Raw genomic sequence first — 27,258 nt, 5'->3', positions numbered from 1 at the left:
GGGAATAAATGGGGACGTCCACAGTCTGATAGAAGAGCACCTAGGAAAAACCTACAAGATAACATCATATTTAATGGTGTAAAATCAATTGCTTTCCTCCAAAGATCAGAAACAAGACAGGAATGCATGCTCTCACTAGTTCTATCAACTTTGTTCTGGAGGTTCTAGCTAGTGCTGTAAGACAAGAAAAAGGAAATGAAAGGAATGCATACTGGAAAGGAAGGAGGAAAATTGTCTTTATTCTCAGACAACATGCTCATCCATACAGAAAATCTTATGGAATCTACAAAACACCTACTAGAACGAATGAGTGGTTTTAGCAAGATTGTAAGATATAAGATCAATACATACAAAAATTACTATAGATCCATGTGCTAGCAGTAAGCAATTTGAAATTGAAATTTTAGGGGCACCTGGCTGGCTCAGTCGGAGAAGCATGTGACTCTTGATCTTGGGGTCATGAGTTCAAGCCCTACGTTGGGTGCAGAGATTACTTAAATAAATAAAACTTAAAAGAAAAGAAAGAAACCTAAGAGAAAAAAGAAAAGTCCCATTCAGCAATAAACTGATGTACTCAACAATATAGATGAGCCTGAAAATATGCTGAGTAAAAGAAGTCATGCAGAAAAGAATACATACTGTATGATTTCATTTATATAAATTCTAAAAGATGCAAACTAATCTACTGGGGCAAAAAGCAGATCCCAGATTGCCCAGGAACTCGGAGGGGTGGGGGGTGGGGGTCCAGTGGGAAGGAGCTGGCAGGCAAGAATCAGAAATGAACAAAAAGTAACCTTAGAGGTAATCAACATACTCATTACCCTGACTGTGGTGATTGTTTCATGGGTGTGTAAGTGTCAAAACCCCTCAAGTTGCACATTTTAAATATGAAAAATTGATTATATGTCAGCAATTTCTTTTTTAAATTTAAGAACATTTTCAGTTTTTAAAGCAAGCTTCGGGCGGTTTTTAAAAAATTATCTTCCCCTTGGCCTCTCACCTTTTTTTGTAGCTCACTTTTGATCCTGGGAACTTTTCCTTATTCAGAGGGAAAAAATAACACACGTACACAGCCAGCTTCCCGAAATATTAGCCTTCAATCTAAAACTGGTTTTCTTTCACACATTTTCCTTTACAATGGATCTTGGCACCTTCCCTGCTATTCAGCTCGTCTCAGCTACCAGAGGTGTTGGTTGGGAGAGAGTTGGTTTCTAAGGTAACCACAGACAGTAAGGTACCAAGCTTGGGAGGCTGGAGTGCACACCCAGAGGTGACCCCCCCCCCCAGGCAGCACAGACCTCCCCACGGTGGGAGTTAAGGTGAGAAGCCCCTTCTGCACTAAATGCCTTGAGATCTTCAGAAACCATGAAGGGCCGAACTTCTGGGGGTGGCATCTCAAGGCATCAAGGGACATTAGAAAGGGAGACACAGAACTGAGAGCAGGAAGGTGAGATCTGCTGGTCACCGCCCCGTGGGAAAGAGGACCGTGCAGACGGACCCGGACTTCCAGCAACACCCTCGCCAGTGTCCCCGCAGTAAGCCTGCACCCTTCTAATCTTCTGAGAACCTCCTGCCTCCGCACCGTTCTTTGGTTTCATCTTTTCCTCCAGTGCTGGCACCGTGCCTACAACATTGAGGGGGTGTGGTTGACAGTTAAGCACAGACTCCGGAGACAGACAGCCTGGGTTCCCAGCTCTGTGACCCTAAGCAAGTCATTCAACCTCTCTGGGCCTCAGATTCCCATCTGAAAAGAAGGGGTAACGGTAAGCACCTCAAAAGGTTGCTTGAGAGGATCTAATGGTTAATATTGACAGTCTGTTTAGAATGGTATTCACACAGCAAGCACTGTATATGTGTGGGGTATGGTTATCACTTCATATTAAAATGTGATCGGGAACTCAACAGGTTGAACGAACAGAATACTGAGTGGCCTTCAAAGGGGGTGTATAACACGGGTTAACTACTGGTTATCCTGTCTACCCAAAAGCATTCTAGAGAAATCTAAATCAGCCAGAAAATAAGTCTCCGCCTTAGGGCTAAACGACACCTTAACTAAGCCAGCCTTTCCACATCCCCTTCCCAGTGGAGAAGGGCTACAAGAAGGATAAAAGATCTCCAATAAACAGTGGCACTGGGGCCTTCAGTGGTGATGTTGTATTCAGAAGGAGAATGGCTGCAACCTGGAGTGACCTGGCTGTCACTCTCTAGGACACACCTGCTTTGGTCTGGGGATGTCTGCCTGTGAATGAGAAGCTGTTTCTCTAGAACTCACTCCGAACCATTCGGGGCTCTGTATCACTACTCTCCCTGCGCCACTCAGTCAAGCGTTAAGTTTCTAGAATCCCTCCCCGCAAATAGGAGCCGCCCATACCTGTGTTTTCCTCTGCTTCTCACGCCTAAAGATGAGGAAGTATGAATTCTAGCTTCAATTTATCAAATTAATGAAACTTCTTGCTAACCACCTACAACCTGTCTGTGCCCTTCCTAGTTTTCTTAAGTATAAATGAATGAAAGCAGCATAAGAACGAATGCCCTCCCCACCCCACAGGATGTTGGACAGAGGAAAGGATTCATTTATTCATAGAGTTCTGGGGAGGGGGGGGGAGTTAAAAGGACTACGTCAACTCAAGACATCGCTTCTTAATGTCTATTTTGATTTTTCTGTCCAGCACGCTACAGTTTACAGAGCCCGTGCTTGAACTTACTCTATCCTTACGACCTGCAAACAGCGGTCCCAGAGCTGAAAAGGGACACAGTCCCCCCAAAAAACTCAGTTCTTTGGACTCCTAGTCTAGTGCTCTTTCCATTAACCAGCCGCTGCTTCCAGATCCCCTACAACGCAGTCTGTCTTGGGTCTAATCTAGGTCTTGTTTCTAAATCAAGAGTTGCAATTCACTTAAGTGGCCAGCTAACTCGAAGGAACTCTCTTCTGCTGAAGCCCCCCCCCCAACCCTCTTCCCCATAGACTTCAAAGTGGAGTGTACCAAGAGATGCTCAGGTGTGCAAGAGGAAAACGTCTAAGAGTGCGTGCACAGTAGTATTTAACTGTAGCAAACACAATTGTCTAAGCTTTACTAAAACCTGTCTTTAACACAGGGATCGACCTAGAGCTCTCTCCCGGCAGCGTGTCGGATGTTTCCAGGAACGAACAGTAATGCCACCCACAGCTTAGACCTCCATTTTCTCCATCGCGTAACGCCATCCGCCAGACAAAAACAGGCCTGTTAATTGCTACAAACTTGACAATTCTTAGGAAAGACACGGAGAATGACCATGAAAATCCTTGTTCTGCAGAGATTCACTGGTTATCTCCAGAGAAAGGCCCCACAAGAGATACTGAACACAGAAGAGATACCCGTTTTTATGTGACAGCGTCCTATGCTGAGGACTGGCCGGCAAGAGGCAAGAGTGGACTAACACTTGTGTTCCAAACCAAACAACGACAACAAAAAATCCACTTAATCTGTTCCTTCAAAGTGAACAGGGCAGTCTATTAATGAGTGAGAAAGGCATTGCTTTGCTAAAGAACGTCATGCATATGGGGAAAGCATTTTGAAAATGCACGACTACATATGGGTCCAACACTGTGATTTTTAAAATTTACTTATCGGGGAGCTTGAGTGGCACAGTCAGTCAAGTGTCTGACTCTTTATTTTGGCTCAGGTCATGATCTCAGAGTCCTGCGAAAGAGGCCGCGTCAGGCTCTATGCTGAGCGCAGAACCTGCTTGGGATTGTCTCTTTCCCTCTCTCTGCCCCTCCCCCACGAACATGCACTCACATTCTCTGTCTCTCAAAATAAATAAACATAAAACAATAAAATTTATTTATCAAAAACAATGTGTTACCTGTAAAACATACATATATATATATATATACACACATATATATATGCATACATATATATATATTTTTTAAATCAAGTAAACCCTATGCCCAATGCGGGGCTCAAACTCATGACCCCAATGTCAAGAGCTGCATGGTCTACCTAGTGAGCCAGCCAGGCACCCCGTCACCTGTAAAACTTTTGTCTGCACGCTTGAAAAACTAAGAAACAGAATTTTAAAATCTGTTTTAAAAACCTAAATGAACTTTCTTAGTAGGTTTGGACCCATTTGTTAAAAATACAAAACGCAGTACCTTTCAATCAAATACCAAACAACTCATTGACTTAAAATGTACATTTGCTGACTGGATTTCAATGAAAACCTTTGTATCGTGGTGAACGGACTGGAAAACGAGTCCTAATTTAATAAATGCAACCAAGGATGCTCTTCCTCTACTTTAATCTACCTCTTTGACAACTATCTCTTCCAGTTAAGACAGCCAATACCTTTCACTAAAAAAGTATGATTTTAAAAATGCACTTCATCTATATTTCGATCTTCGCGTATTCCTACTCTAGGGCGTGTTTTATAGGGTATGTAATAAAATTGCATGTACACCATTGTTTTTAAAATGTCGCATGTATTCAGAAAGCACGATAGGACTTGTCTGGCGACCACTGGTTGGTCTATCAGCACAGAGGAAGTGTCCACATTCGGGAGCATCATCCTCGCAGGTAGAACGGGAAAGGAATAAACAATAGGACAGCAGCAATTTGGACCGTGGCGCTTCAGATGCCGGCAGACCACCCGTCTTGGGGAGTTCTGACCTGGGAGGTGGTGAAGACGGGTGAAGGCAGCAGGTCTTTCTTTTAATTGTCAACTTGTACTTGGGTATCATCTAGGGGAAGCTCCTGGGTTATTCTAATCGTCAGCCAATGCTTACTCGTCTTTCCTCGTGCTAACTGGTAACGCTGCTGGGGTCAGTCCACACGGCTCCCTCCACACTGCTCATGGATGTGTGGGTAAGCACACGTGCACCGTGCGTGTATTCCCCGCCCCCCCCCCCCGCCCCCCAACGATCAAGGTGGTGTGGGAGGGAGGGAACACACTGCCCGCGGGGTGTTCTACAGTAGCACTTACCTAGACCGGAAGACAGAGAGCATTCCCCAGTCCCGATGGAAAAGTTTCCTTTTTATCTTATTTTTAACGGTAATGCCAGGGGCCCTCTGACCAATGTCATGTTACTGGGAAAGATTGAGGCACCGTGATTCTGCGAGAGGGGTTGTAAAGATAGAATTGTCCTTGAAAGGCTCTTCCACCGAGTTCAAAAACGCTCCAGGGCTGGCACCAAGGTGCCCAAACGCAGGGGAGCGGGAAGAGCTAAAGGTCTCTGCCTCCCAGGTGGGGGGGGGGGGGGGGGGCGTCGGGGGTAGGAAGGTCACGGACACCGGGAACAGGCTAAAGAGCTCCCGGCACCCAGGAAGAAGGGCCGCACAGATTTTTGGAAAATAAGATGAGGTCAGAGGTGGAGAGAGGGTGAGCAGCGGCGGTGGGAGCGCCCCGGGCGGGAGAAGGGGGAGGGGGCGGCGCGCGCCGACTCGGCGAGCCAGGGCCGGGGCCGGGCAGCCGGCGGGCCGGGCCGGGAAAAGCCGGGGATCCCGACGCGCCCGAGGCCGGCTAGGCCGCGCGGAGAGAGGGCGGCGCGCGAGGGGCGGCGGGGCGCGGGGGGAGGGGGAGGGGCCGGAGGGGGGGGTGGAGCGCGGGGAGGGCCGGGAGGAGGGGAGCGGGGAGGACGGCCCGGAGTGGGGGAGGACGAGCCAGAGTGGGGGAGGGCCCGGAGGAGGGGAGAGAGGAGAGCGGGGGAGGGGAGCGGAGAGGCGGACCCGGAGGAGGGAGGGGGAGGGGCTGGGGGAGGGCCCGGAGGAGGGGAGGGAGGACGGGCGTGGGGGGGGGGGCGGGGAAGGCCCAGAGGGGGGAGGGGAGCGGGGAGGAGAACGCGGAGCGGGGAGGGGCCGGGGGAGGGGCCTGCGGGCCGCGCCGGCGGAGCGGGGCCGAAGGGGGCGGCGCGGGCACGGACGGGCGGCCGGCCGGGCCTGCGCCCGAGGAGCGGCGCGCCGAGGGGGAAGGGCCCGGAAGGAGCCGCCGAGCCGCCTTCCGCGCGCGCCGGGCCGGGAGGCGAGGCCGCGGCGGGCGAGCGGGCGGGCGGGCGGCGCAGGGGCCGAGACGAGCCGGGGCCGGGCGGCCGCGGGCCGGCGCGGAGGAGGCCGCAGGCGGGCGGCCGCGGTTGATGGCGGCCGGCGGCTGGCGGCGGGCGCGGGCCGGCGGCGCGGAGAGGCCGGGGGTCCGGCGGGCGTGAGGAGGGGGCGCCGCGCTGCCGGGGAGGCGCGCGCTCGCGCGCTCGCCGTGCGCCAGCGGCCCATTGAGGAATTTCCAGACCTTTCACGGAAAGGCTGCTTTTTTTCCCTTTTTCCAAGGACGTTGGTAAGCGCGGTCCCGGCGGCGGGCCGGACCTGAGCGGCCGCCGCGGCGCGCACGCCGCTGCACGGTGGCGGCGGCGGGGCCCGGCCCGGCTGGGGTCCCTGTGGCCGCGGCCCGCGGCGCTGGCCGGCGGGGGGCCCGGGGGGCCCGCGCCCGCTCTCCGCGGTGAGCGCCGACATGCCGGGGGCGCGTTCTTCCTGCGGTCCGCGCCGGAGCCCGCAGCGCCAGCCGTGAAGAGATTTGCGGTCGGGGGTTTGTTTTCTGAGAAGGTCACAGTTTTTCCTCTTTTTCTTTCGGTTTTTTTCTTCTTCTTTTTCTTTTCCCTACGGCGGGGGAGGGGACCGGGGGCCAAGAAAGGACAGCATGCTGGCCGGTGCGAGTAGAGTGGAGCCTCAGTTCCCGGGGTCCTGAGAGCCCAGCGCACGGCACCCGACCATCCGGCCGCGAGCGGGGAGGCCCTCCTCCCGCCTCTCTTAACCATCGCAGCCGATTCGGCCCCGATCCCGACGTCCACACTGCAGGACCCTGGCGGCGCGGACGCGCTGAGGAACCATGAGTGTAAGGTTGCCCCAGAGCATAGACAGGTAGGTTTACGGATGATGTGCTTTTCAACACTTTCTTAAGGAAAGGCTGGGAGGGTGGGTGTTGCATTTGGATAAAAGGTTGCAAAGCCCGGGTCGGGGTGGGAGCGACCGTCTCTGGGGACCCTCCGGACCTGTCTGTGTGTTTATGTTCTCTGTGTGTGTGTGTGTGTGTGTCCGCGTCCTGATTCCGTGTTTTTTTAATCTACCAGCAATAGACAGCAGAGCTGGGAGAGCAGAAAGAGGGGCCGTGCTCCCATCAGCCTTTGACTTTTGCCTTGCTACAGGCTGATTTTGAGCCCCTAACACGCCAGTTTAGGGGGCGGGAGGCGACACGAGCCTGGTCACGTGAGTCCCCAGGGTGGATTGGGACTGGCTTTAGGTGTTGAGCTGCTGGGGGAAGGGCCCTGCAGGGGCGTGGGCCTCCGCCTGCTGGTTGCTACGGAATGGTGGGGCTTGGTGATGGGGTGGATTCCATTTCTAGAACCAGGAGGATGTTGCAGGCCTGACTGATGGGACAGAAACACCCTTTGCACCCATACAGGTCTGGATTTTTGCCAGTGGCTGATAATGGCCCGGCAAACGCACAGGGCACATTAGAATCTCTTGCTCTGCAGGCTTAGGGTTTAATTGGAGTCCTGCTTACGGGCGCACGTTCTAGGCTTGATCTTCTAAGCCGTTTTTAAAAAGCCTGGTTCTGCAGGATGGGCCTTTCCTCTGCCTAGGAGTTGTGGGCTCTCAGGCCTAACCTGCAGAGGCGCTGGGCCTTGGAGTCTGAGCCCAGGACCCACCCCCCACCGGCCTCTGCTTCACTGGTTACCACCGCAGTTTACAACTTTGTGAGGCGTTTGCCCGCCGCCCCCCCCCCCCCCCCAACGCTTTCTCCTTAAGAATCTTGACAGAGGCCTGCAGTGTGGGTGCTGCACACATCCTAACTGGATGGAGATGGGTGGTTGCAGGACTGAGCACTGGCCTGGAGGCCGTGTGAGCGGAGCGGCAGGGAAGGGCAGGGAGCGGTGGTGTTTTCAGGCCAGTTAACCTTTGATTATCCATGCTAATAGTAATTTCTTTTTGGCTGTGGAACGCGGCCTGAGTATAATCTGTCCCTCCCAGACACTCCTCTGTGTGTCGTCCCCGAGTCCTGTTTAGATCAGTTCAGCATCAGATCAGCTCAGCAGTCCCCCAGCCCGGGACCTGACTTGGCAGCGGTGGGGGGAGAAGGCGGCCAGCCGCAAAGGACATAAGGCGTGTGCCCCTTCCCCTTGTTGTTGGCCTCTTGTAAAGGGAGGCCCGAGGTGCGTCGGGGCAGGGAGGTGACATGGTTGCCGCCTTCTCTGTTCCTCCTGCTGGAGTTTGGAAATTCGTGCACCTGCCTTTTGTGAGATTTGAATGGTGAGTGATTTCTTAGAAATCGGGGATGTGATCAGGTGGAAACCCAGGCTTACGGGGGGCAAAGAAAGAGGCCACGACGGTTCCCGGGCTAACGCGAGATGCCCCTCTGGGAGCCTGTGTCTCCTCGTAGTCTTGTCAGGATTCATACAGCGCAGGACATCTTCCTAAGAGTTTTCGTAGGACATATCTCATCTGGGCCCACGGCGTTTCTGAGGGGCAGACAAGTTGGATGTGATTCCGTTTAACAGAGGGGGTCACTGAGGCTCGGGAAGGATACGTGGCTTGCCCAGTGCCATCTTGCTGGACCAGTGGCAGAGTCTGAGCTCCGATGCAGGTTGTCAGGCCCAGGCTCTTCTGCTTGCCACACGCTAACAGGGTTTATGACTTGGTCCCGTGGAATGTGGTGTTAGTCTCTCCTTTTGACAGTAGGTGAAGATGCCTTTCAGTGTTCCCTTTACACTTTTTTTTAAGGGTCATTTATTTGTTTTTAATTTATTTTTGAGCGTGGGGGACGGGCAGACAGTCGAGGGCGAGAGAGAGAGAAAGAATCCCAAGCAGAGCCCAACATGGGGCTCGATCCCACGAACCGTGAGATCAGGACCTGAGCCGAAATTAAGAGTCGGATGCTTAACCGACTGAGCCACCCAGGCGCCCCTCCCTTTGCACTTTTTAACAGTCTTGGGGCCAACACTAGCTTCTGTAGTAAAGCACTGTTTTCTCCTGGGGGATAAGGTACCTTTGCAGGCTGAGAGCATTCCTCACCTCTGCCCCCACCTCCGCTCTCTACCCCGTTAGGTATCTCCCGTTGTATCCGATCTCACCCCCGAGGCTGCGGGCTCATTCTGCTGTGCCTTTGACATCTCAGGTTCAAGACTCTGGATTTTAAATAATTCATGATTTTACACCGCACTGGAGGGATTGAGCAGAAGGAATGCTCCAGATTGTGGCGTCAGGGTTTCTCTTATAGTTTGTCCACGTGCCGTGTAGGGTCTAGCATGAGACGCCAGACGGGCGTTTCAGAAAATTGAAGGACGCGGCTCCTGCCCACAAAGAGTGTGCAGTCTGTTTGGGGAGCGAGGGAAGGGTCCCGAAGACCAGGGAACGGGAACGGTGACACTAGGCTGTAAGCCGCGCACAGGCAGGGACTGTGTCTGCTTTGCTCAGCGGTAAGCTGTGCGCACTGAGCCTTCGATAACTGTGTGACAGGTGATTGTGGGAAGGAGTGAGCGTGGCAGCAAGCAGAAAGTCTTCCATTTCAGATTGTCTCAGCGCTCCGGTGTTGGTTTCCCAGGTAATCAAAGCGGGGTCAGAGAAGGCCTCCTAGGTGGCGTGTATTTCCCAGGGGATAAACCACGTGGCACAGGACCACGTTTGTGGGGAAGAACCCCCTCTAGGGGACGGACACCCGCGTCCGCTCGAACAAGGGGTATTTGTGACTGATCTTTGTCTCTCCGTATTAATCGGTTGTGACTGACACATGGGCCCCAGCGGCTGCTTGAGCCCCTGTCGGTTTTGCCCGTCGACCCCTCGTCTTCTCCAGAGATCCTGAAGGTGTGTTTGGTGCTGCAGGCGGAGGTGAGGACGCTGAATTCGTCTTATGGGAACGGTAGTGAGTTCTGCTGAACGATCTAGATCCTTCTGCCTCGTCTCCAGTGACACACGTTTCCACGCTGGCCGGGTGGGTTAGGCGGTCGCGTCCGCATGGCAGCTTTCCTCCGTGCAGAAGAAGATCGCCCCTGTGAGGCCAGGACAGACGGCGAAGTAGGAGAGCTAAGCCAAGAGGCCCTGGTTTGAGCCCTGGCATGCCCCTTGACTCCGTGACCTGGGGCAGGTCACAGACCTTCTCCGATTTCCTCGTAGGCGAAACGAGCGTTCGCGTATGTGCAAGGCCTTCTGGTTCACAAACATTTTCACGCTGTGTGGCATTTGAGGATTATAACATTTATTGCGTCTCTCTCGTGGGGCTGTTGAAAAGAGCAAATAAGATAACATATTTCAGATTGCTTTCTAAGCTGTAAAGCTGTAAAGGAGTTCTAGGCGGTGAACTCCTGGATTTGATTTAGTGTCATGCGGTACTTTCTGAACTAGCCCAAAACAGATTTTGAGTAACTGAAGGATCCTTGCGTCGTTTCGAAGCATTTGACCAGAGTGAACAGGCTTTTTGTGCAGAAGTACGTGGTCGGAAGGGAGAAGTACTTCTCCTGTGGTCTGTGCTGGGTGATAGACCTGAAGAATATGAGAAGAGGAAGCTTCTCAGGAGTTTTGATGAGTGGGAGGGACCGTAGCTACCTTGGCTCCCTTAGATTTGGGGTGGAAAGAATTTGTTTCGTGATCTCCGGCCATCCCCAATTCAGAGTAAATCCAGACCCAGCAACCGCCCTTATCAGAGATCTGAGGCTGAATGTAACCTTTCCCTGTCGGTAGCCTTTTTTCTAGAAGAGACTCAATCTCGGGGGTGGGGGGGTGCACAGGAAGGAAGGACGGTAGAGAGCCTTGCGCTTTGGGGAAGGTCTGCAGAGAAGAGACGCTGGGTGCCCAGACAGGGCTTATGTGGAAAGGAAGGGGGTGGTTCTGGGAACACTTCCCACCTTGGCTGCAGGTTCTTACCGAGCCCCAGGTCCTAGAAACCCCCATTCGGCTGAGTTTAGATGGTTGGCCTCCCTCCCATTCAGAGCTACAAGTAATAAGCCCCCTGAAATGCTGAGTCTCCTCCAGGACATACTCTTGTCCCGTCTGAGGTGAGATGAGAGGTAGCAGCGGATTTGGAGATGAAACGTTGGGTGGTTAATCACCACTATGGCCGGAGCACGCTGAGCTCAACTCCAGATTCATTCACTTCAAAAGCATTTTTGAAAGAGCGCCTTTTTTTTTTTAATTTTTTTTAATCTTTATCTATTTTTGAGACAGAGAGAGACAGAGCATGAATGGGGGAGGGTCACAGAGAGGGAGACACAGAATCCGAAGCAGGCTCCAGGCTCCGAGCTGTCAGCACAGAGCCCGATGTGGGGCTCGAACTCACGGACCGTGAGATCGTGACCTGAGCCGAAGTCAGATGCTTAACCAACTGAGCCACCCAGGCGCCCTGAAAGAGCACCTTTTGATTAACAAATTTATTTAGGGTTTTGTTTTGTTTTGTTTGTTGTTGTTGTTGTTGTTTTTGGTCGGGCTACTGTCAGAGTCCTTGCCACCCATTTAAGAGAATAAATAAAAAATATGAAAAGTTAAGTGACGGTATGATTTCATCAAAAATAAAAAGATCTTATGAAGGGTAATGGCTCATTCCCAAATTAGTATAGAGACAGAGTCCTGGAAACTCATAACCCTCACGGAGTGGAGTTTGGGAGCCCGGGCCAGCACCCCGCACCGCCGCTCTGAAGGTCTGGGTGGGATCCCATGGGAGGGAAGGGCTTCCGTGCGTGTGTCGTCCCAGTAAACGCCACAGGAGTTATTTTAATCTATGTTGACGGAGTCCGCTTCGTGTCTTCATAGTGGCACTTAGCGCCTTTCGGACTCCACTTTAGTGGCGTGTTCATCTTGGTTTGTTATTTTATTTTATTTTATTTTATTTATTTAAAAAAACTGTTTTTGTTTTATTTTACATTTGGGAGAGATAGAGTGAGCAGGGGAGGGGGAGAGAGATGGAGACAGAATCCGAAGCAGGCTCCAGACCACGCTGTCAGCACAGAGCCCGATGCAGGGCTCGAACTCATGAACCGCGAGATCATGACCTGAGCCGAAGTCAGGCGCTCAACTGACTGAGCCACCCAGGCGGCCCATTGGCATGTTATTTTAAAGCGGTTTATCGCGTGGCCCTGAAGAGCCTCTTCGGGGACCCCCCCGGGGTCCGTGCATGCTTTCCCTTCTCAGCCCCTGAGTGGCCCATGGCAGGACCCGCACACAGCCCGGCTCTGGCCTCCAGGGTCACTCCTGCGCCCCGTGGGGCTCAGCAGCGCTCACGAAGCTACAGGTCCTGTCTCAGAAGAAAAAAGGAATCGTTCCTTCACTCAGTCACGCTGGGTCCCTCCCGAATGGATCTTTAGGGCTCTGAGTGACAGGGGAGCACATCAGCCCGCAGCCTCTTGGGCTCGGTCCCTCTGAGAGCATCATGCGTGTGTCCTTTCCAGAACCAGGACTTTTCCCCTGGGGATCTTGGTCTGGCCTTCCGGGAAACGGTGAAAGTGAAAGTTTGCAAAGACCAGGGGCAGAGCTGGTGCTGCAGGGATGGAGGAGAGTGGAAGTGCGCTGAGGGGCCCGGAGCAGGGGCTGCAAGGTGCTCTCACACCTGGAAGGACACCCGGAGCTGTGGCAGGAACGTCACACGCGTCCTAAGGCTTAAGGGGTCACCTTGCCCTTTCCTGTTGGCTCCAGAACGGACACCTCTGGGGCTAGTTTGCAGCAGGTGGAGTGTCTCTCCCATACTGGCTGGTCCCTCGAGGAAGGTGGCTCCACATGGCTAGCACAGTTAGGGTCTCAGACTTGCCTCTGCTCCTGTTTAAGCCCATTGCATTGTCTTTTCATCCTGACTTCAGCGTAGGCCCTAAAATCACGAGTATTCTTTTATCTCTTTGTTTGACTTCAGGGTTTTCGTCCTCATTCTAAAGAACAGCAAACTAAGATATGAATGCACAAGGAAGGAGCTTTGAAAAGTCAGGGGAAGTGATTTCAGAGTCTTGATTTCCAGCACTTTCTCCGCCAGTATTTGAAGCTACCATAAGGTGGTCTGTCGGGGTCTGTCGTCACCGGTCGTGGCCTGGCCTCAGGTGCTAGAGGGGACCGGGTGACTCCAGCAGCCTCCCGGGTGATGCCTTGTGATCTGTAGTCCGCTTGCTGGACGGCAAATATCTATCAAACAGCCGCACACCTAGCTCAGTCCTTGGTGTCCTGGCAGATAACGTCGGGAGGGAACGTTAGCGAAACAGCACGTAACCACGAAAGGATAGTAGTAATTGCTCAAGTCCGTGTGTGTCAAGAGGTGCGTTCGGAGGAGAGGAGAGAGCGGGTGCTAAGAAAGGCAGCCAGGAGAGGGCAGGTGGAAATTAGGGAGAGGGAAGGGGCCGCAGCAGACACGCAAACAGCACCGGCAGAGGTTCTAGGTGGGACCAGCATGGGGCGCGTCGGGGTGGTAAGATGGTGTGTGTTTGCAGAGCAGGGAGAAAGTAGGTTGTTGAGGTGGGCAGGATGGGGGGATAAAGGCGTTCGGACTCGATGCGGGAGGGAGAAGGAAGCCAGTGAGGTTTGTGCGTTACGTGGCGGAGAGAATGCGGACTGCGGACGTCGATAGGCAGATCGGAAGAGAGCCTGGGGCCCGCAGGCCGGCAGGGAGGTTGTGCGGCCGTCTTGGCAAAAGATAACGTGGAACAGAGAAGAGAGGCAGGACCCGAATGACACCGTGGAGGGGAAATCTGCAGGGTCTGTCACGGCTGAATCCCATTTGATTGCCAAGGTGTCGAGACAGGTTGGCTGGGAGGAGGGTCAGGCTGTCGCTGGAGAGCATGGGACCGTCCGTGAGTCTGTCTCCTATTGGCTCCCAGTAGTTCGCTGACTGTGGCCGCAGCCAGCGATCACTTTCCTTGCCGACACAGCCCTTGGGTTGGGCCTCCTGACCACATAGTTGTAGTTCTTCGTGGCAGCCCCTTGAAGGGAGCGTGAAGGGAGTCGGGTCTGGGAGATCCCTAGGGAAACTGGTCCTGGTCTGAGGAGGCGGGCACGTGTGTGATGGGGATGAACTCACACTGCACCCCCACGCGGCAGACTGGGCCCCAGGGCCGGGGGCGGGGGGGGGGGGCATCTCTGCAGGAGTGGTGCTGAGACCAGAGTTACAGAGTCCAGGATTTGGGGCGAGAAGGTCTTTGTGGGAGCCCCCACTCAACCACCACCCGGCCGTGCGAATTCTGTGTTGTCAAGGTGGCTGGTGGGACCAGGACCAGACCGGCCTGGGCTCTACTCAGCTGTCACGGAACACCCAGGTCTGGGGGCTCCGGCCTGTGCTCGCCCTAAACTAGGGACTGGCAGACATTGCTCCGGGGACACCAAACAAACACGGGACGGTACTTAAGAACCCAGTGCGCAGGATCTCGTCCTAAAGGCATCCTTTGCCAGACACCCACGGCGCCTTTCCTTCCCTGCCCAGACCACCCAGCTGGGGCTCCTCCCCAGCTGGGGCTCCGTGGCTCCTTCCTTCAGCTCGGCCCACCTCTTCTTACTGTGCCCCCCACCCGCTTCCTGGGCCCACACGCCCCTCCGCACCTGTACTCGGGCCTGTTCTTCCCCCCACGACTTCAGGGAGGCCATTTCTGGTGAATGCCACCGCGCTTGTACATCTCTGTCATTCAGTGTCCCTTCTGTACACACGTACAGCAGTTGGACTCTTACCCTTTGTGTAAAATCATTCACGTAGGGGTCCTAGCAGAACGCCGCACCCCTGGTGCCCTGTGGTCGGCAGGTGCCGGTGTGCTTCTGTCCTTCCCATGCTCTGTGTCAGTGACAGTGTCTCTTCCTGTCTCTTCTTTCCTGTGGGTGGATGTCTCGTGCCCAGCTGGCTCTCTCCATACGGCATGCACACCTGCCTGCTGTTAACTGACTTCACCTGCAGCTCCTTCTGGACATTTCCTATCCCCACCGGGCCTGGCCACAGAGTTTTCGAGGAAGCAGCTCTCTACACAGTGCTGCCGGGAACGGAGACCAAGAATTCAGTGCTCGGTCTTGGGCACTTGGCGTTTCTTCTAGGGACAGAGCAGCCTTGTTGGGGCTGCTTCTCAGAGGCCGGGGGATTTCCCCACTGGCGGCCTGGCTTCCGGGCTGCCTCTCCCCGAGGGGGTCTGACGGCACCGGGCCCACCCTGCTATTGTCCTGCCCGCCCCAGGCCCCAGGCCGGCCCCATTCAGTTCCCAGAGCAGACCCACGGAGAAAGGCTGCTGTTGTCTGGGGGAGACGGTGGAGAGAGTGCAGTCAGCAGCCCTGTCAATGGACCTTGTGTGGGGCCAGAGACGCACGCCCTTCCTGCTCAGGGCCCTGGGGACGGGGGCAGAAACCACGCATGCCAGTGTCTTCACAGGGACAGGGCTGAGGTTCGGGAGGGTCCGTGCTGGCCCTCAGGTTAAGAGGTCTGGTCCACTTCTCGAACCTTCAGGGCTTCAGCGGGAGTGAGCTACACACACCACTCTCCGCTGGGCGGGGAGGCAGAAGGTAGGGGGCGGTGTGTGATCCCACCCAGAGCTCTCTTTGGTGACACCTGCTGACGCACACACGCGGGAGGGACACCGAGGAAGGTTTCCTGGAGGGAGGGACCTTGAGGCCTAAAACAGAGCCAGGCTAGCAGGGGCAGGAAGGGCGAGGTGTGTGTTGTGGGGGGGGGGGGGGGGTTGGCCACGGGACAACGAATAGGTGAGCCTGGACGACGGCAAGGAGCTGGGGCCCGTGTCCGGGTTCGGGGGGTGACGTGAATGGGACGCGCCATGAGGAAAACTGGGGTCCCTGTGGCGTCGGTGGAGCAGTGACAGAGCCGAGAGGCGATCAGGCAGGGAGCTGTCGCCGGGGGTGGAGAAGGACGGTGGGACACTGAGCAGCTGGCTGCGTGGGGGAGGACGGTGCCCCATCCTCGGTGCGGGTGGGGGTCCCCCTCGAACGGGAGCGCCGGAGTGGACAGCGTGCTGCAGGGAAGGAGGGGCAGGGCGCACCCCTCTCAGGCGGTTGGAGGTGCTGAGCAGGCAGGGGCTGGGGCCCGGCGGGCCGCCCGCACCCAGGGGAAGCCAGAGCGAGAGCGGGTCCCACAGAAGAGGCTGGGAGGGAGCAGCGGAGAGGCAGCGGCGGAGTGTCGAACGCTCCCACAGGCCGAAGGCGGAAGGGATAGAGAAACGTCTGGACGTAGGAGCATCTTCTTGGCCTCTGGGCCTGGAGGGCAGGCGGGAGCCAGTGTGCAGTGGGTTGAAGAGAGAAGAGAGGGTGAGGAGACAGTGACAGTCTGGTCCATTCTCGTGCGAGGTCTGCTCAGGAGGAAGGGGAGGTCCTTGATGGAGGGACTTTGAGTTCAGTTTCTCAAGGCAGGACTAGGCTGCCTGCAGCAGAGGTTGCAGTTGTAGGCATCCGTCAGAATCATCTAGAGCCGCTAGAGATGTGTGTTAGCATACCCACGGCAGGGCCTCCCCCCTGGGACTCACCTCCCCTCCCTCACCCAGGGAGGCGGTTTCTGACTCCCTGAGCTCGGATTGGGATCTGGCCTGAGCATTTGCATCTTCACCAACTTCCCGGGTGAGGCCCCTGCAGGTGACTCCTGTGCGGGTCGGGGCGGGTGGCCCACGCCTAGAGAACCACCGAGGACGCCTGTGGCCCTGCTTAGGTCTTCTGGTGCACGCACAACAGAGCTTTGTATGCGTGCTTCTCTCTGCTGGGAATTTTCTCAGTAGCTCGGGAACATCCGGGGGGGCAAGGGCTGGTCACTCTGTAACCTTGGTGCCTAAGCTAGTGCCACTTAGATGCCCAACACGGGATTTCTGGGCCCTCATCTGTGAAACCTCGTTTAGCCTTTTTCTGCCTACCTCTGGTGTAGGTGCCAATAAACCTGGTCTACTAAAGATCTCCAGGGGTTTATCTAATTTCATAGTGAACTAAAGCCAAAAAGAAGGTCAGAAAAGAATTATATAGAAATTTCAAGATTTATAGTAAATGCCAAAATTGAATATCCATAATTTCAGCAATGCAGTTTTGTATTGAAAGAATACATTTTCTAACGTGGTTGGCAGACTGATCCCCGGCTCTGAATTTTCCAGTGGGCAAGATCCTTGACGTGCCATTGATTCCCCTTAGAATGTCGGCAGAGCTGTTAAAACGTGGGTCCTGCCCCGAGAGAGCTTCCGTCTCTGGAGCCCACTTCTGTGCAGTGGCGGTTCTGCCCTGTCAGCCCTCACTGCCCTCCACTGGCAGTGTCTTTGCAGGGTGGAGGCACCGTGCTGTTCCAGGGCCCCTGTCGCTTCCCTTGAAATTGGGCTGAGGGACTGCACAGCTGGGGTTTCCAAGAGTCCCCTGACCCTTAGTCTCTCCTTGGTTTCATTTTCCTTTTTTCCCTCTGAATCAGTGGGCTGTTTCTTTCAACTTCTAGAAAACCCCCTAGGTTCTCCAGACCAGTGGCCACAGAAGTCTGAGGTGTAGGTATGGGTCGTGGACCATGATCTGTGCGGGCCAAAGCCAGGCAGCTCCTGCGGGATTCCTAACCCCACTACCGGCCCTGGGATCATCTGATTATGCAGCAGGATCCCAGAGGAAATCCGGGTTCTCCTAGCAGGGCCCGGTGTGGGCCTGATGGCTTTGCTGCTGCTTTAGCATTGGTCTTTCACTAGTTCTGAACTTGAGGCCCGACAGGTGGAGAAAGGACTGGGTGCAACATGGGGGCAGAGACCACTCCCCTGTCAAGATCCTGCTGCACATTTGTTGGTCTGGGATGTGGGAATTTTGTATGGATTCAACACACATATCAAATACATATTCAGTGTTAGGCAGTGTTTTAGGCACAGGGGATACACTGGGACTTAGACTGCACCGGGGAAAACAGACAAGTGAGTATATAACTTGCTTTCGTTGTTGTCTGTGATCCAAACATAAGTGAGTTTAGTAAAAGCTGGGTTCGTAATTGCCACGGGAGAGGCAGGACGGGGATGTGTCAGGGTGAAAAGAAAGATCCGAGTCGAGAGGGCGGTCAGTGTTTGAAGCAGGGGAGGACGTGGTTGGTGGGGAGAGAAGGAGGGCAGGTATAGGAGCCGGGAGAGAGCACTGATGGCCTCCTTTGTACTTTGCAGTGTAACGTATCGTTGGTGGAGTGGTTTTGTCTCTTGTCCTGTTGAGGTAGTTGGGCCAGTATTTGCGTTCACGTGTCGCAGACGTGGAAATGGGCCCAGAGAGGCTGTGGTGACTTACCTGGGTGTGGACACTGGTGAGTGACAGAGCCGGGACTAGAGCCTGGCATGGCACGGTTCCACTCTCCTCGGCCCGGCGGGGCCTGGTGGGCATGCGCGTCCTGGGAGGGAGCCAGGCCTCAGGCGTGCCCGGCAGGAAGAGATTGGGGACCAGGAATCAAGCCTCCTCCAGGAAGACCTCCTTGCCCCTGGCCCACTCGGGATCTGAGGGCTTGCATTCACTGGCTGGTTGATGACCCGGAGAGGGTGGCACTTGAGTAGGGGCTGGGTGAGTTGGGGGTGCCGGGAAGAACCAAGTGTCCCCAGCAGTCACTCCGAGCCCTTCCACCACGCGGCGTGTGGCACCTTGGAGCTCCTCAGGGGCTCGTCTGTGTTCTCTGTGGTGGCCGGGACCGTGTCGCAGGTGGGTGCTCAGTGAAGTTTTACTGAAGGAATGGATACAATTTTTTGAAGATTTTAAGTTACGTCTACACCTGACACGGGGCTCACACAACCCCAAGATCAAGACGCACGTGTTCTAGCAACTGAGCCGACCTGGGGCCCCTACCATTTTTTCATTGACAGCTTTATAGAGGGTAATTCACATACCTAAAATTCACCACTTTAGAGCATACAAGTCAGTGCGTACAAGTTAGTGTATTCAGGGTTGTGCAACCATCCCCACTTGCTAATTTCGGAAAATCTTCATCACCCCAAAAAGAACCCTTGTGCCCATAGCGGCCGCTCCCCGTTGCCCCTCCCCCCAGGCCCAGGCAACCATTAATCTACTTTCTGTTTCTGTAGATTCGTTTATTCTGGACATTTCCTGTAAAGAGAATCCTACAGTATGTGGCCTTTTATGCCCGGCTTCTTTCACTTAGCACGGTATTCTCAAGGCTCGTCCGTGTCGTGGCATGTCAGTGCCTCGGTCCTTTCTGTGGTCGAACGCCGTCCCTTCGCACGGGGAGACCACCAAGGTCATCCACTCCTCGGTGCGCGGACACCGGTGTGTTTCCACTTCCTGCTAACTGGTCCCCGCGGACATTGACGCGTCGTGTCTGTGGGGGCGCGTGTTCTCATTTGTCATGGGCCCGTACCTGGCGGGGGACGTGGGGGGATTGCCAGATCATGTGGCAACTGTATGCTTAGCGTTTTTAAGGAACCGCCAAACCGTTTTCCAAAATGGCTGCACCACTTTACATTCCCGCCAGCAAACCATGAGTCTGGTTTCTCTTCACCTTCACCGACACTTGCTACTGTCTGTCTTACAGCCATCCTCGTGGGTGGGAAGTGGTTTCTCGTGATTGTCGTTTGTTCCCTTAATGAAAACTCACGGTGACCATCTTTCACGTGCTTATGGGCCATTTACATATCTTCTTTAGAGAAACGTCCATTCAGATCCCTTGCCCGTTTTTTGTTTGGATTATTTGTCTTTTTATTGTTGAGAAACGGATACAGTTTCGAACAAAATGACCTAACCTCGGGGGCCTTAGTTTCATCAGTGATCCAGTGGGAGAGTCTCATGTGGTGTCTGAGACCCAGGTCCCCACCTTCTCCGTAACAGTCATCTTGCCGGGCCGGGACTCTGAGCTCCGTTTTCCTCCTGCGGTCTCGCCTCTGTCGCTTTGGTTATTTACCCCAGAGACTGAGTTGCTTGGGAGCGCTGTGAGCTGAATTCCTTTGGAGAAGTGCATGCGTGTGTGTGTGTGTGTGTGTGTGTGTGTGTGTGTGTGTGTGTTTTCTAGGACAACGGTTTGAGGAATGGTGCTGAACGGGTAGGGAGCACAGAGGAGCAGAGGGCAAGAAGAGAGGTAGAGCAGGTAGGGAAAAGAATCTCCCAAAGTGGCAACTGTGACGTTCTCTTTCCTTGGACTGACAAGAGTGCTGGTGGGCGCACAGCTGACCTCTGTCTGCCAGGAGCCCACTGGCGGCCCGCGCTGCCCCCGCGTCATCAGGGCCGCTCGCCGAGAGTCTGCTTCGTGTCACTTCCTGTCTGTGAGCTGTGTGACGGTGCCGTTGCGAGCACCAGGATGCAAAGCGGACAGAGGCTGAGCTCCCACTTAATAACCAGCCCCACGGCCCCGAGTGTGCAGTGCTGTCCCCGTGCGCCTGCCGTGCACTTCAACCTCACCGTGGGCGTGTGAGGAGGGCCTGGGGCGGATGAGGGACGATGACCTGCTTTCCCTTCCCTCCTCTCCCTCCTCGGGCCTGGCGGCCCTAGGACGCACTGTTGTGACAGCTTTTTCCCACGTTGGAATCGTCCCCCTTCTGGTACAGCTCAGCTCCTCCATCTTCCCATGAATGGGGGACCTTCCGTCCCTGGTGCTAATTAACAGGGGCCCCGCTCGCTCATCTGTGTGGCTGCCCAGTCTGTCACCGTCATCGTGTGCGGAGCCTTTTATACGAAAGCTACAGGACCGGAGAAGGAGTGGGCTCGGGCAAGAAGATGACCGGCTCATAGGCCCGGAATCCACGCTTCAGGAAGGCGAGCAGGAAAGGGGGTGAGGAGGGAAGGAGGAGGTGGCCACCAGCAGCCTGAATTCGACTGGAATCCGGATTCTTTTCCCTCCGCCAGATTTACGCCGCATCTCGTTTTGGCTAGCATCCTCTCCGTCAGCTTCCACTCCTGCGCTGTGCTGCGTGCTCGCATCTCCGCCAGATGCCTTGAAGAAGCTCATGGGGACGGGTGGTCGCCGACCTCGCCTTTCCTTAACGGCTGATGATGTTGGGCATCTCCTCCTGCGCCTGGTGGTTGTTTGCATACCTTCTTTGGAGAAGTGTGTGCTGTTGAAGCAGCCTTGCCTTCCTCGGACAAATCCCACTTGGTCGTGACGTATCCTCGTCTTCCCATGTTGGTGGATTTGATTCACTAGTAGTCTGATGAATTTTCGTGCATGTGGTTTTATTTAATCATTACAACGACGCTCTGAGAATTAGGGTCCTCGTGAAGAAGCCAAGACAAGTAGGCAGCTTGCCTGTGACCAAATGGCGTCAGAACTGGACCAGGAACACTCGACTTCCGAATTTAGTATGATTTTCTTTCCAGTGCTCCACTTTGCCCCTCTTTACAAAAAAAAAGTTTTTTAATGTTTATTTTTGAGAGAGAGAGACACACACAAAGTGCAAGCAGAGGAGGGGCAGAGAGAGAGGGAGACACAGAATCCAAAGCTAGCTCCAGGCTCCGAGCTGTCAGCACAGAGCCTGACGCGGGCCTTGAACCCATGAACCGTGAGATCATGACCTGAGCCAAAGTCAGACGCTTAACTGACTGAGCCACCCAGTGCCCCTTTCCCTCTTTCTAGTGTGGGTAACCAACAGATTTCATTTATGTGGGCTGTTGTCCTTTTTTAAAGCCTCATCACTGTTGCTTAGAGTGTAAATTCCCAGAGGGTGGTCTCACTAATGCTCTTGTCACATGGCCACACAGGACTTAACATCGGATGCATTTGGGATGATAATGAAATTTATATCCTTGACGGTTACTGATTTGATTGGAAATGTGTCCTTGTCTCTTTGTGGAATCTGGAACATTTCCGGATAAGGACATACGTGTGATTCTTCTTTCTTTTCTCAGCACCCAGAGTTTGCTGTGCCCAAATACATACTTACTAAAGACTGTGGGGTGGGAGGGGTGCGTCTCTGTCGCGCCCACCTGAAAGCTACCCCTTCGACGTCCCTTACGTACCCTGCTGGCCGCGTGTTCGTTGGGTGTCGTCTTCTGCCTGAACTGTGTGCCCCATCACACCTGCCTCTCTACCTCCTTGCCGCGCGGTGACTGGTTCATCAAAGACTGGAATCACTGAGAACTTGCTGATGGAATCTCATTATATCTTTTGCTTTTCCTACCTTTCCGATGTGAGCATAGGCAGACTGCAATCCATTTCACATTGGGGTACACACATTTAGAGACCCAGGAAAGCGCTGGGGCAGCTCAGGAGAGTGAGTAGGGGGTGCGTGGGCAGACATTTACCTGTGAGCGTGTGACCCTGGCAGGCACGTCTGAACGCTCTTGAACTGTCATTGTCTGCAGGTAACCCAGCGGCCTTGTGTGTGTGCCAGCATCGCTCTCTGTGACACCTTAGCTCCTGCTCTGGTGTCAAATGGGAGAGGGGTGGTGACAGTTCATTTCAATATTAGTCAAAGCCTGACATCCCCGAGAATATATCTTCTGCGAAACAAAACCATGTATTAAGTTACAGAGGCAGATGAAATTGCTTTTTGGATGATCTGTTTTTGCTGATTATTTGTGCCGCCTCTCCAATAACGTGGGTATTTGGGATTTACTTGCCTGTGCATTAATTGATCAAATAATCATTTGTACGTACAAGTAGATAGAATGCAAGAGTATGCCCCTGTTGTGATTTTCGCTGTTTTAAATCCAGAGGCCATCGCCTCGTTTTGTGATCTAGCGACACTGTGGCCTGGACGATGAGCAGGATGTCTTGGGGCAGGCTTGTGTTACCAGGAAAAGGCGCCTGTCTGTGTCTCTATAATTGAGAAGCACGATGTTGCGTTTCTGTGTGGGCCCAGAATACTTTTTTCCCTTAATGCTGGGTTTTTTTTTTTTCCTTTTAGTAGCTTTATTAAGGTATATTCGATGTACCATCAAAACGCACACACTTAAATAGAGTATACACCTTGATGCTTTTTGACGTATGCGAGTACCTCTGACACGGTCACCCCAATCAGAATAACGAGCATACTCATCACCCCCAAATGCCCTTTTCATCTCTCTCTCCTCCCCAACCCCGGGGAACTTTCCTTGGGGATTTCCTTCTTTCATGGTAGATTAGTTCCCGTCTTCTGTAATTCTGTCCAAATGGAATCATACACCGTGGCCACTTTTCTTGTCTGACCTCTTTCCCTCGGCACAGTCATCTGAGGCTAACCCGTGTTCTACAGGTCGGCGGTGTGTTCCTTTCTATTGCTGAGTAGTATTTCAGTTTATGGGTCACTTGGGTGTCCGCTCCCCTGTTGACGAACAGTTACAAATAAAGCTGCCGGGAACATTTGTGCGTAAGGCTTTGTGCAGACCTCGGCTCCCGTTTCTCGCGCACTGACCCTGGTGTCGTGTGCTAGGTGTGTGTTTGACATCACGAGATGTGGCCATACCACTTTCCAGAGTGCTTTTCCAGTGTTGTATTCCCACTAGGGGTGTGTGAACGGTCCAGCTCCCGTGCCCTCCAGCCAGCACGTGGTGCGGTCAGTCTTTTCCACCGTAACCGTGTGGGTGTGCGCACAGCGATATCTTACTGTGCTTTTAATCAGCGCATCCCTGATGCCCAACGGTGCCGAGCATTGTCGATGTGCCTGTGTGCCACACATGAGTCTTCCTGGATGAAGGGCTTGTTCAGGTGTTTTGTCCCTTTCTTAATTAGATATAATTGCTTACGATTAGTTAAGTCACTGAATTGTAGGTGTTCTTTGTGTATTCTAGAGTTTCTCTGTCACATATGTTTTTGTAACTGTTTTCTTCCAGTCTGCGACTGGCTTTTCCATTCTTATAACTCTTTCTTTTAAAGCTTGTTTTAAATTTGCATACGGTATGGTGCGCCTGGGTGGCTCAGTTGATTGAGTGTCCAATTCTTGATTTTGGCTCAGGTCATGATCCCAGGGTCGTGGGATCAAGCCCTGCGTTGGGCTCCACACTGAGCGGGAAGCCTGCTTGGGATTCCCTCTCTCTCTCCCTCTGCCCCTTCCCCCCCTGCTTACTTGCTCACTCTTTCTCTCTCTCTCTCTCTAAAATAAACTTTAAAAAATAAAATAAAAACTAAATTTGCATACAGTAGAATACAGTATATTTAGAAGGGCAAAGTTCTTAATTTTTTTTGGCGTTTTATTTTTTGAGAGAGCACAAGTGGGGGAGGGGCAGGAGAGAGAGGGGAAGACAGAGGATCTGAAGGGAGTTCCGTGCTGACAACAGAGAACCCGATGTGGGGACTGAACTCATGAACCACAAGATCATGACTGGAGCTGAAGTCAGATGCTCAGGACGCTCAACCGGCTGGGCCACCCAGGCACCCCTAAAAGTTCTTGATTTTGATGAAACACAACCTATCAGTTTTTCCTTGTGTAGCTTGTGCACTTTTTATTTAGAAAATACTTGAGGGGTGCCTGGGTGGCTCAGTCAGTTGAGCCACCTCATTTTGGCTCACCTCATGCATGACCTCACGGTTCATGAGTTCAAGCCCTGCATCGGGCTCTCTGCTGTCAGCGCAGTGCCTGCTTTGGATCCTCTGGCCTTCTCTCTCTCTCTCTCTGCCCCTCCCCTACTCGTGCACACTCTCTCATTCTCTCTCTCTCTCTCTCTCTCTCTCTCTCTCTGTCTCACAAAAATAAATAGGTAAAAACTTTAAAAAAGAAGTTGGTTCTAGCTCTTATGTTTAGAGCTATGATTTATTTGTAGTGACTTTTTGTGTGAGATTGGGGCAAGGTTATTTATTTATGTATTTGGCACATGGGTGCCCAGTTCTAGCACCATCTGCCAGAACACGTATCCTCTCCCTGCTGAGTTTCACTGGCATCTTTGCTGCGGATCAGTTGATTGTACGTGTGTGGTCTGGACTCTTCTTTGTTCCGTGCTCTCTCTCTCTCAGTAACACGGCTTTGGTTATTGTCACCTTATTGGAAGTCTTGAAATCAGGAAATGCAAGTTTTTCCAATGCTGTTCTTTTGTTTTCAGTATTAAATTTTTGCTTATTCTGGGTCCTTTTTGTTTCCATATAGATTTTAAAATCAGTTTGTCGTTTTCTACAAAAATGCCTCCTGGGATCATGACTGAGAGCTTGATGGCTCATAGTTCGGTTGGAGGCAAAGGTGCCCTGACAATACCCGGTCCTCTGGCCAGCAAGGTTGGCGTATTTCCCTGTTTATGGAGGTCTTGACTTTCTGTCACCGCTGTTTCACAGCTTTCAGTGTACGGGTCTTTATCGGTCTTTTGTCAGATTTCTCCCTCCATGTTTCATAGTTCTGATGCAGTTTTAAATGGTAGTTTTTACAGACCAGTTTCAATTGGTTTTTTTTAATGTTTGTTTATTTTTGAGAAAGCGTGAACGGGGAGGGGCAGAGAGAGAGGGAGACGCCGAATCCGAAGCAGGCTCCAGGCTCCAAACTGTCCTCACAGAGCCCGACACGGGGCTCGAACTCACAGACCGTGAGATCATGACCTGAGCTGAAGTCGGACGCTTAACCTACTGAGCCACCCAGGTGGCCCAGGTTTCAGTTATTTTTGTATATGGTTTATTTTTGTACATTGATCTTGTATCCTGCAACCTTGCTAAATTCATTTATTAGTTCTTGTAGTTTATTTTGTTAATTCTCCAAGATTTTAGAATCAGCTGTCTGGTTCTAAATCATGTCGTAGGCAGATGATAACAGTTTTTACCTCTCCGTTTCCAATCTGTGTATTTTTGAGTTTTGGGGGAAAATCGGGATTTTACAGCTTTTTGCTAGACCCATAGAGTAGACATTGGGTTCTCCCTCATTAGGGTATCTTTAAAAAAAAAAAAAAGAAGAAGATCATTAAATCCTTCTCTCCAGGAGTGTCAGACATTTGTGTGTCAGACACTGTCTAGTGGCCGGTGGAGGAGACAGACGTGTAAACAAGTAATTATAATTTAACAAGTAAGTGGAGTGAGCACCCGGTGCTTGGGATCCATGTGCGTCGGGCGCTCAGTGGCAGGGCCGTTCAGACGCGGGGCGGAGCGTGAAGCACTCCCTGCCGCCCTGCTGCCCTGGACGTGGGTGACAGAGGAGTCCTCGGAGATTTGTCTGGTTACCCTCCCTGTCCTAAGACATTCTAAGTCTTCTCCTGATGGGTTCTGTTTATTACGACTGAGAGTCTGAAAGGAATGTGTCTTTATCTATAGTTCTTTTTAGAGAGAGGGAGAGAGAGAATCCCAAGGAGGCTCTGCACTCTCAGCACGGAGCCTGACGCAGGGCTTGAACTCTCAAACCACGAGATCATGACCTGACCGACGTTGGATGCTCAACCAACTGAGCCACCCAGGCGCCCCTGTTTTCTTTTTTTTTTTTCAACATGTGTTTATTTTTGAGAGAGAGCGAGAGAGACAAGGCAGGAGTGGGGAGAGTCAGACAGAGTGGGAGACACAGAATCCGAAACAGGCTCCAGGCTCCGAGCTGTCAACACAGAGCGTGACACGGGGCTCGAACCCACGGACGGTGAGATCATGACCTGAGCCGAAGTTGGACACTCAAGCGACTGAGCCAGCCAGGCACCCCTGTTTTCTTTAAAAAAAAAAAAAAAATCTTCCGTGTTCCTGTGGCGGCCTGTGCTTCTGGCTCGAAACCTCCTCGAGCCGAGGCCAGGGGCAGTGTAAGCAGGATACTCGACGCTGTGTTAGTCTCAGTACCGAATCGTGCTGCTGTGTTCAGAGAGCCTTGGGAGGGGGTCCTGCCACCCCATTTCTGCAAGGCTCTGTTCTGTGTAAAAGCGTGCTAGTGTGTCCCCATCTTTGTTATTCTCATAGTAACCTAGACTTTACGTGTCTCCTGCCACGTGCATTTTGGGGGGAGCATGCTTTTGACCTCGTCGCCCCCGCCTAGATCCCAGGGTCTGGTGGGGATTGGGGTGCGCGCATTGGTATAGCTTCTCTTTAGCCTACTTGTCATGCTGTGGGCTCCTATAAATGATACAAGATCGCTCCCATTTCACAGACAAGGAGATGTCTGCGGGCCACCAGGGGGTGAATGATAGGAGGCACTCCCGTCAGTAGAGAATTTCGTATTTTCTGGGTCACTTAGGAGACGCTGGGAGACCAGCGCTCTTCATTCTGGAGGTGAGGACTCTTGCTCACAGAGGACAATGGCTGAAAACCAGTAACACTGGCCGTAGCTCTTGCTTTCCTTGTGCCCGGCCTGTCATGGGTGCCGAGCCTGTGGGGTGCAGGCATGGCTTGGGGGTGGCCGGGTGGGCCGTGGCTCCTGCAAGCGCATTTACTGCCGACCCGGAGCCAGGAACCTGATCCACGTTCTTCCCTTGACACTTCTTGTGTCTCACGCCTTGTGACCTCCCTCTTCTATCATCCTGTTCTTGAATGAAGCACTCCCATAGAGCGAAGCGGCCGCCGCGAGGTGGG

At 53.2% G+C, this 27,258-nt stretch overlaps 1 protein-coding gene and 1 long non-coding RNA gene across 7 annotated transcripts in view; one reads left to right on the top strand and one right to left on the bottom strand.

Moving 5' to 3' along the window:
- Positions 1 to 220: 220 nt before the first annotated feature.
- On the bottom strand, positions 221 to 5,524 carry LOC147572219 (uncharacterized). The gene is made up of 2 exons (XR_015246323.1): positions 4,966 to 5,524; positions 221 to 4,829 (listed from the first exon to the last, which is right to left on the bottom strand). It is a non-coding gene; the product is annotated as an uncharacterized LOC147572219 (long non-coding RNA).
- Positions 5,525 to 5,906: 382 nt separating this feature from the next.
- ARHGEF11 (Rho guanine nucleotide exchange factor 11) overlaps positions 5,907 to 27,258 on the top strand; it is an 88,357-nt gene continuing 67,005 nt past the window's right edge. For 5 of the 6 annotated variants that reach the window (XM_086693333.1, XM_086693336.1, XM_086693334.1 and 2 more), the window contains exon 1: positions 5,910 to 6,887. In XM_086693333.1, the coding sequence (XP_086549459.1) occupies positions 6,856 to 6,887 (32 nt within the window). In that variant the 5' untranslated portion in view covers positions 5,910 to 6,855. Of the gene's footprint in view, positions 6,888 to 27,258 lie in introns of all 6 variants that reach the window. The other variant, XM_086693337.1, reaches the window with a different exon arrangement.

This window comes from Puma concolor, chromosome E4 (genome assembly GCF_028749965.1).
Source record: "Puma concolor isolate L17-30 chromosome E4, mPumCon1.1.hap2, whole genome shotgun sequence".
Taxonomy (NCBI): domain Eukaryota; kingdom Metazoa; phylum Chordata; class Mammalia; order Carnivora; family Felidae; genus Puma; species Puma concolor.
This window is presented reverse-complemented; position numbering and strand designations above follow the sequence as displayed.